This window comes from Galeopterus variegatus, unplaced genomic scaffold (assembly GCF_000696425.1).
Source record: "Galeopterus variegatus unplaced genomic scaffold, G_variegatus-3.0.2 Scaffold556, whole genome shotgun sequence".
Lineage (NCBI taxonomy): Eukaryota > Metazoa > Chordata > Mammalia > Dermoptera > Cynocephalidae > Galeopterus > Galeopterus variegatus.
In genome coordinates this window covers 346,358-356,129 of record NW_007726667.1, presented here as the reverse complement: position 1 = coordinate 356,129, position 9,772 = coordinate 346,358, and the positions used below count along the sequence as shown (strand labels likewise).

Here is a 9,772-nt window from a genome sequence, read left to right as displayed (position 1 = left end):
GTGGGAGCGCTGCTGCACTCCCAGCGCCGCACTCTCCCGAGTGCGCCACGGGCTCGGCCCCACTAGTTTTTAAATACATGTTTTAAAGCATATTTTATTTAAGTAGAATGGAGTGGATGAGAGGTTCTTCTAAAGGGAAATAGGCAAAACCCTGAAAGAGGGGAAGAAGGAATGGGATTAAAGAAGTGTGTAAGAGACTTTGGCAGAGCAGGGGTTTGTGAAAGAGAAAAAAGAGGGGGAGGGGAGCTGTGGGAAAGAACTGATGGGTCATCTAGGCCCTGGGACAACACAGCTCCCTAGTTGCAAGCATCTGTAAGGGGGACAACAGATGGAGACGCCACTTACCCTGAGTAAGGATAGTGGTGAGGGCAGGCAGAAACACATTTTGTCTTACTAGAAAATGAGTAAAGGAGTTTGCCTCAGCTACTTTATTATGCTTCTTGCTTGTGGGTCCAGCAGCCTGGAGCTCACCTGCCTACCTTTAGAGAATCACAGATAGAGGGACTTGAGGGAAAAATGTAGTCCCTCCATCCATTTCATAGATGAGGAAACTGAGGTCTACAGAGTAGGGGCTTGTACTGGGGTCACACTAACCAGCGGAGCCAGGACCTAAGTCAAATTTAGTTTCACAGCTGTCCATCCTGTTTTCCTTTTAGTGTTAATAAGTTGATGTTTCACATACTGTAATCAAGGTTGTGTCAGGGTACTTGGCTTTTAGATAAAATAGACATAGGGTCTACAGATGAACATGTAAATAAATGCCATGAGCCAGGCACTGTGCTGAAGAGACTTAATTGAAGATTCAGCAATTGATGAGTGGTCCTTGCCCCAGAAGAGTACTCAGTAGAGGAGTTATCCCTGAGATAATACATGGTGATTGGTGGTGGTAAGGAAGAAACCTATAAAGCAAGGGGTAAAGGAGTAACTATTGTGGAAAGAATGGAAAAGGCCCTTTTGGGGGTTGGGATTCTCGCAGTCTCCTTTCTAGTATCTTTTCCTTTCCATCATCATTCCACACACCACCGCCCCCATCCATATGCATGAGCTAAAAGAGTATCTTGGCCCGTAATTTGTGAGCTGGCATAGACAGAACCTGTGGTGCTTCCTGAACTGGCCTATGAAACACTGCCTGGTGAAGGGTATCTGTGTGAACCCTTCCTAGGAGCATCTTTCCTTATCAGGTGTCCCCACCGATGAATCCTTTGTCTCTACTTCACTTCTGGCCTCCTGGCACGGTTCTATTTTACTACTCTGTACAGCAGTAAGAGTCAGTGATGACCCTTCTGAGACACAAAGGACTGGGTTTTTACATGAGTGGATCTTGTAGCCAGGGGAGTGAGAAATAAGAGTTGAGATAAAATTGTGTCCTTGGCAAATTGTGGTCTCTGCTTTATCTTTCAGGAAGCCTCCCACCTTCTTTTGACTCAGGGTTCCCAGAGGTGCTTTGGGTTGTTCTAATGACCTTTCTTGTGTGGCTCTTGTCTCAGAGAGTGGGTTGTGAAAAAATTAGGGTCTTAAAGATCCCAAGTAGAAGGACAGAAGCAGGTAGACTTTCAGATTCTCATACTCTCTGCTTTCATATGGTCTTACAAGTTTTACAACCCCTGTGAGGGGCTTTATTTATGTATTTATTTAGGAATCAAATTTACATATTGATGGCAGATACTTTCACTTATAGTTCTGGTAGTCTCTTAGCTTCCTTCTGAAAAGTTCCAGACTTCTAGTTTTGTTAATCAGAAATCACATCTGTTCTTGTTTCCCCTCCTCCAAATAACATCACATGCCTGCTTCCTAGAAGAGGACTGCAGTCTGTAATTTCAGTCAGAGTCACATTCTTACATGTGAGTGACTTCACTTGGAAATCCATAGGCTGCTTGTAACAGTGGTGAAAAGTCAGAATCTAGGATCTGTTTTATCAGTGTGACCTTGGGTTTTGCTTTTTTTCAGATTGCAGTGCTTTTGTCCACAAAGGCTGCAGAGAAAGTCTGGCCTCCTGTGCAAAGGTCAAAATGAAGGTAAGCCATTTCTGGCTTAAAGAATGCTTAAAATAAAAAGGGCTTAAACCAATAAAATCCTCAGGAGTTGGGACAGTTGAGGTTATGGTGGGTTTCATTTATTTTAATCATTTGGTACCAAATTTGAAACCAAAATAACCAAAAAATAATTCTTCTTTAAAGTGAGTAATTCTCTTGATTAACACACTCAGGAATTTGAGACTTTTGGAAAAGAAAATGTTTTCATAACTTCTACATGTTAAATATACTTTTCTCTGTGATTTTAATATTTTTGTGTTGCTGTTAAAGCGATTTACTTCTTAACCATGTGTGTAGACCTACTCTGCTGTTCACACACTTGACTTCCTAATTCAGGACCATGACGGCAGCAGGCTTTGCTATGCTGATGGGCTGGGGGATGCTATGGTTAGACCCAGTCTGTCTGGTAGCACTTTTCCACAGGTAAATGTAGGTGGCTCTGATCACATGATACAAGAATAAGAAATGCCAGCTGTATGATGGCAGCTGCTCTGAGCATGCATGCTATGCAGTAATGGAAATTGCTTTCCAGTGGCCCTTAAAACAAGAATATGAGTTTGGAGGCGTACCCCTTAGGTATCATGTGTGGTTTTCAGTGTTCTAGTCACCCATAAACATCTGTTCATTTCTTATCAGAAGAGTACTCTCCAGCTACATCTACACAAATGCTCAACGGCCTGTGTGCTTCATCAGTAACCAAACACATGTATCTAGTTCAGTGGCCTCAATTTTGAGTGTGTATCAGAATCATCTTGAGGGCTTATTTAAAGGCAGTTTACTGGGCCCCACTCCCAGAGTTTCAGATTCTGGGGTGGGACCCAGGAATTTGCATTTCTAAAAATTTCCCAGGTGATGCTGATGGTCCAAGGACCTCACTTCGAGAAGACTCAACTAGTGTCACGGTGGCAAACTTCTGTATTTTGTCATCTTACTTAGCCCATTGACATATATTTTGTTTAGTTCATTCAGTATTTTTTTGAGTTCGTGCATTTTTAAAATCGTATGGTCTGTACCCTTCCCCCACTAGACAGTAAGCTCCAAAACTTGCCAGCCAGTCTAAGGCAGGAATCTTTGATCCATTAATAGAGCCTGAGCACCTAGAATGGTGTCTGGCTTATAGGTCGTTAAGTGTTGGAGGTTGGATGGCAGGTGATTATCGACTGGACATGAGTGGCTGCAGCCTCCTTTAGACAGGATGAGCAACTTCCAGATTGCCTCTCCCCCCGTCCCCACCCCAACTTGCTTCTGTCATTTGTTACCTGCCTGACCCCATAGTCATTTGAGTTTGTGATCTCTGATAAGACTTATTGCTATTGTGAATGTACTGGGTTCTGTAGAACGATCATGATACAGATAACAGCATCTCTCATGTTAGAGAATATAACCTATAAGGGGGAATTCCATTTTAAATTGGAAGTAACTTATTTTTTCTAATGATTTATCTCAGATTAATTGCTTTAATCTATAAATTCTCAAAGTATTATTGTTACATTCTACAACAAAGGTCTTAATCAAAATGAGCATTTTTACCTAAGAATGTAGCACCTTATAAATGCTTCTCACTGGAGAAATAGAAATCAGAAAGGCACAGGGCTTATTTTTTCTAATGATTTATCTCAGATTAATTGCTTTAATCTATAAATTCTCAACGTATTATTGTTACATTCTACAACAAAGGTCTTAATCAAAATGAGCATTTTTAACTAAGAATGTAGCACCTTATAAATGCTTCTCACTGGAGAAATAGAAATCAGAAAGGCACAGGTACTGTTCTTAAGGAACCAGCAGTCTAGTTAGGAAGATGGACAGACAGATGATTATAAGTGAGAAAAAAGATATGCGGAGGCCTTCACAGGGCTTTAAAGGGATACTAGTGACTGGAGAGGAGAATGGATGGCTTTATCAAGGAGGTGATTCTAAAGTAGTCTTGTTGTGGAAGAATACCATGCCTGTGAAGATGAGGAAAGCATTCCAGACAGCAAAAATACTGTGCAGCATCAGAGTCCTTGGCAGGTTCAGAGAATGGCAAGTGGGGGTGACCATGGCTGGGACACAGGGTGCTGAGGGCCAGTATAAGGGACAGAGCAGGGAAGTAACCAGACCACGCTCTTCCTATCCTATGGTTCTCAAAACTTGCCAGAGGGGAAATTATCGATGCAGTCTTCATGAATTTATTCTCTTTTTCTTTAGCAGCCCAAAGGGGTTCTCCAGGCGCATGACACGTCATCACTGCCCACGGTCATCATGAGAAGCAAGTGTAAGTAGCTCAGCCCACTTCTCTGAACTTCCTTTCTGACTTTTTAGTTCTGGACTTTAACATACTGTTGAAATGTTCATTTTTATTCTTCATCAAGATTTGAGTACCTCTTTTGTGGTGAGTTACAGAAAGCTACTGGTTTATCCTGCAGATTTGTTAACCAACATTATACTGTCAGATCCTCTTTGAAGGTTCCTAGAACACTGTGTATATTAGCTTAAAAGGCAGCACCTTAGCCATGTGTGTTTAAGCAAGTGGCCCCTGTGCATCTCAATTTTGATTTTAATGCTTCACAGTTGTGTGAATGAAATGAGATCTTGCTTATTAAACTTCTTTATAAACTGAAGTTATATAAATGGTTCATATTTTTCTTGAAGGACCACAAGTGGTACACAAAATTGAGTAAATCACACTCCTGTTCACATCAGACTGTCTTCACCAGTCTGTGCAAGGCTCCACTTTGGTTTTACTTAATATTTTTTCCTTTTCATACTCCATTCCCTATCTGATTCCTACTGTAGTGTGTTTAACGTATGTCCTTCTAATCTCCCGCATCATTAGGCATGTGTATATTTTTGGAAAAAATCTGGTATTGTTTTGTGTGTTGGATTTAAATTAGATAATGATATGACTTATGCTTATACAAGGGAACTTCAGAAATTTGTGGAAAAATGGAATTAAAAGACAGTACAAATCGTTTCATGAACTTTTTGAAAACCCCTCATATATTCTCCTTATTTTTTTCACTCAGTATCATTTTGAGATTTACGCATGCTATTATTGTAAGCTATTATTCAGACCTCTGCATGATATTCTTTCATAAGCATATATCACGTTTAATTATCAGTTCCCACAAAGAAAGGATATTTAGGTTGCCTCCAACTGCTACCATACATAGCGCAATAGTGAATTTCTTTCAGTAGGCTTCATGGCAACCTATGTGAGACTTTCCCAAGGCAGTTTTTCAAAGTGTAGTTTCCAGATCAATTAGAAGAGCATTGTCTTGAGCCCTACCCAGACCTACAGGTCATAAACTCCAAGGTGGAGCCTAGTGATCTGTGTTCTAATAGGTCCTCCAGGCAATTCTGATGCCCACTCAAGCTTGAGAACTACGGCCTTATGCCTAATGTCTTTATATATACTTCCAGATAGCTCCAGAATGGTTGTACTACTCTCTACTCCCACAGAAGAGTGTGAATTCCCTTTAGACATAGTAAATCAGGTTATTTTCCAATTTTACACATAGATGACTAGAAGAGATTTGCTAAACTGACACCCACTTCAATCTGTGATCCTACCCATTGCGCACACAATTTACAAGTCTAATATTCCTTAAACTTTTTTTCTGACATTATCCCTTGTTTCAGAAGCCTGTTTTCTTTCACATCAGGTAAGATAACATCTATTTTTTAAAAATACCTGTTATGTGCCAGGTTCTTTGTGTGTATTACTTCTGACCCCCACAAATATTCTTTCTTCTCTTTTACCTTACTGAGGCAACATAGTGGTTAAGAGTACAGACTGTGGATTCAAATTGTATAGGTTTGAGTCCCAGCACGACCCCTTAATAGCTATGAATCCTTGGACATTATAAACCTTCCTGTGCCCCATTCTCCTCCTTTGTAGAAGAGGGATGATAATAGTATGATAGGATGGTAGTCAGTTTAAATGAGATTGATTATACCTATAAAGTACTTAGTAGTAGGTACTCCTTAAGTGTTCACTTTTGCTGCTGTCACCATCACCGTCCCCATCATCACCACTACCACAGATGAGAAAACTGAGGCTCAAAGATATTAACTTACCTGTGTGGAATATGGATTGGTTTCAAATAAGGAAAAACTGTTCTTTTCATCTTCTTATGCTGCCTTTTAAATACAAGTTGTTCTTTATAACTTTTAGGGCTCTGAATAACTTGACTTCATTCTGCTTCTCCAGCCTTCTCACTGATCACTCTATACATTCACTACTTGCTTCCTTCTTTATTTTTTTTCTCTTTTTCACAGTACTACATTTTTTTTTTTGCCTTCATAACAATTTCATCAAAATGTCTTCTCTTTTCCTTCTGACCTATCGACATCCTTACCTTTCTTCAAGAAATAGTGTTCCTTCCTCCATCACATTTTACCTGCCCATTGACCTCCCTTCTGAAACCCTTAGGACATGCTCCATGTTCTAGCATTCTCTTTCCTACCAGTTGCTCTTACTCTGTAGGGGCAGGGCCCATGTCTCATACTCCCTGTGTACTTCCTGAAGCAGGGGTCTGGTAGTGTCTTAGTGTATCATGTGTCTGGTGTTTCATTGTATCATCTTCTTCTAAATAGATAATAATTATGTTAATGCTCTTTAAGTCAAAAACATCCTGAAATACTGTGAAGTTGTAACAGTCACCCCAGTCTTATTTCCTTCTGCTCTTAACATCCCTGGGAGTAGACGGATAATTCAGCTCATGTCTAGATCAGGAGGTCAGTTACCAAGAAGAAATAATTTGTTACCCAGGTGTCAGTGTGACCACTTTAGCAAGTGAGAGCTCTAGTTTTTTCTTTGGTCATGTTAAGAAGAAATATACAGTATTAGAACAAATTAGCTATGTGACATTAAACAAGTGTTATATTTTCCCCACCCATAAATTAAAGGAATTGGTCAAAATCTGTACTCTCAAACAATGAGCAGAAGAATCATTTGAGGAGCCTGTAACATATATAGACTCTCAGGTCCTACCCCAAAGGACAAGGAGGATTGGGAATTTCATATCTAATAAGCACTTCAGATGTTTCATGGTGGGTGGTTTCAAAGAACACCGGTCTCAGTTATCTCTAAGGTTCCTTAAAATTCTTTCAATCTTATTTTATTAATAATTAGTTTGAATTTTTAAATATATAATATTCACGTGATTCTTTATCCCCATTTTATTTATCTTCCCAGAGTTCCCTTATTAAAGTAAAGCAAATATCAACTTGGATTATTAATTTTTCTTTCTTTTTTTTTAAAGCATGAAAGATAGTTTAAGTACTTTGTTCTGTACCTTGATTTTTTTCCTCCCCTTAATGTCTTAGAGATCTGTGTCAGTACATAGAGAGCACCCTCGTTTTCTTAAAGCTGTGTAGTAATCCAGTATACGAAGTACCATAACTTATTAAACAGTCTTCTTTTGATACTCATTTGTATCATTTGCTTTTACCCAGAATGTTGTATTGAATAACTTTGGACATAGATCATTTCAAACAAATACAAGTATATCTTGTAGGATAAACATTCTAAAAGTGGAATTACTAAACCAAAGAATATAGGCATTTACAATTTCTATCGTTATTGCCAAACTGTCCACCGTAGAGGGGTTTTTTTCTCTTTTTTTTTTAAATAGAGGTTTTGTACCAATTTACACTCCCATGGCATCTTGCTTCTACTTAGTGTTTGTCATAGTCAGTACTAGGTGGGCATAATTAGGTGGTGCTTCAGAGAGTGTTCTCTCTTCCTTTGCAGCCTCACAGCCCAAGGAGCGCCCTCGATCCGCAGTCCTCCTGGCTGAAGAAACCACTGCCATCCCCATGTTTGCGAATAGACGGTCCCAGCAGAGTGTCGCACTCTCCAAAAGTGTCTCCATACAGAACATTACTGGGTAAGTGGAGATTTAAAGGTAGCACAGTTGACGTCTAGATGACAAGAGCATAATAATCACCTAGTTTGACAAAAAGATTCTTCTTTTGGAAATAAAGTAATGGGTTTGGTGCGCAATTGGGTGATACAGGTGAGGAGAATGGGGTCATGTGTGATGCTCTGTCATGACTGCCACTCGTAACAAGGATCTCCTTTAATAACAGCTTTATTGGGCTGGGTTGCTTTTAGGCTTTTGTGTATGATCAGCCCCACTTGTGAAGAACTGGAGTTGTAAAAAGATGACTTTTTTAGATCAAAATAAGAATCATTATAGGAAAAATAATGACTTTATTCTGATTTTTTGGTTGCAACGACTTACATTTCCACATGTCATACTTTTCTATTATTCAGATGAACCTGGTTGTTTTCTTTTTTAAATACGTTTTCCATCCTTGCCTTGTAACTCTTAAGTCAGTTTAATGGAGGTGAATTATAGGCCAGTTATTACTGTTAGGTTCCACTCATTTGCACTGAGTTCCTTTTGTGGTCCTCTGCAAAAGTTGCTGTGGCCACTGACTGTTCAGGCCTTGGCTGTCAGGTGGTTTGCACAGGGCTGATTATAATGATGTTGACTGTTTTGGGTAAGGTGCCTGCCTTCCCATCAGTAAGCCATCTCAAATGTAGCACTCAAAACATTTCTTGCATGCCTCTTAAGGATGTAGAATTTCCTTTTGTCTCTTTTTCCTTATCTCTGTGCTAGCTAATATTTCCTCCTCTAAAAAAAAAAAAGGTTTCAGGTATTTCTGTTTTATTTTGTTTGTCTTTGTATTTTTCATTACCTCCAAAAGCCTTCCTTTCGAAGCTGTAACGTTATCAAAGTTTGTTTGCATTGTGACTTGGAAAAGTTGGCATTTATATAAGTTGGCCTAGAAATTTTAAGTTTTAAATAACGCTTGTTTTTGTGTCATACAGCAAACATTTATTGTGTGCCTATTAAGCTAGCTAGTGAGTTGGAGTTGAGAAAAGTCTATAGAATATAGTTTATTATACATGCTCACTCTGTATTTGTTTAGGGAACAGGGAAAAAAAGTGTAGTGGTTAGGCAGTAAGTTTTAACCAGAAGTTTCTCGTGTACACTTGGTTGAGGGAAGAAAATTCTCCTTGCTGTTTGTCATTTTTTTAAAAAAAGGCTCAAAATGTTTGAGTTGCAATGATACTAAATGCTTCCGAACTTCATTAATAGTTAGTGTAGCATGTTGCTGTATACCTGGTGTAAGTAATTTATCTTCAGACATTGTGGTAATTACAGGCAGCTGTCATTTTAGGATTTTTCAGGTACTGATTTAAGAATGCAAACCTCAGCTTATCAGAATTTATATGACAGTATGTATTTCTTTTTGTCCTCAGAGTTGGCAATGATGAGAACATGTCAAACACCTGGAAATTCCTGTCTCATTCCACAGACTCACTAAATAAAATCTGCAAAGTCAATGAGTCAACAGAATCACTTACTGATGAAGGTAAGAGGAAGTTATGGTCTATATTTTATGCCTCTATAGATAGACACTGTGTGTGCCGTTACCTAGAATACAAGTGATAATGGGATAATAGTGCCTGCCTCTTCCTTCTCCTAACCATGAAGATTCTCTGAATTGTCTGTGAAGTTTTAAGTGCTTTATAATGAATTGGTAATCAAAATTATCCGATTATGAACTGTCCACTCAAGAATGTCTTTGATTTGGGCCGGCCCGGTGGCGCACTGGATAAGTGCGCCACTTGGGAAGCGCGGCGGTGCTCCCGCCCGAGGGTTCGGATCCCACATACAGACCGGTTCCCGCTCACTGGCTGAGCGAGGCGCGGGAGCAACGCCGAGGGTTGCAATCCC

The 9,772-nt window shown here is 39.5% G+C and overlaps 1 protein-coding gene across 1 annotated transcript in view; it reads left to right on the top strand.

Moving 5' to 3' along the window:
- Positions 1-9,772, top strand: part of AKAP13 (A kinase (PRKA) anchor protein 13) — a 209,339-nt gene that overhangs the window by 168,177 nt on the left and 31,390 nt on the right. The window contains exons 17-20 of the mRNA XM_008570017.1: positions 1,948-2,015; positions 4,224-4,290; positions 7,774-7,909; positions 9,295-9,407. Of these exons, the coding sequence (XP_008568239.1) occupies positions 1,948-2,015; positions 4,224-4,290; positions 7,774-7,909; positions 9,295-9,407 (384 nt within the window). The remainder of the gene's footprint in view (positions 1-1,947; positions 2,016-4,223; positions 4,291-7,773; positions 7,910-9,294; positions 9,408-9,772) is intronic.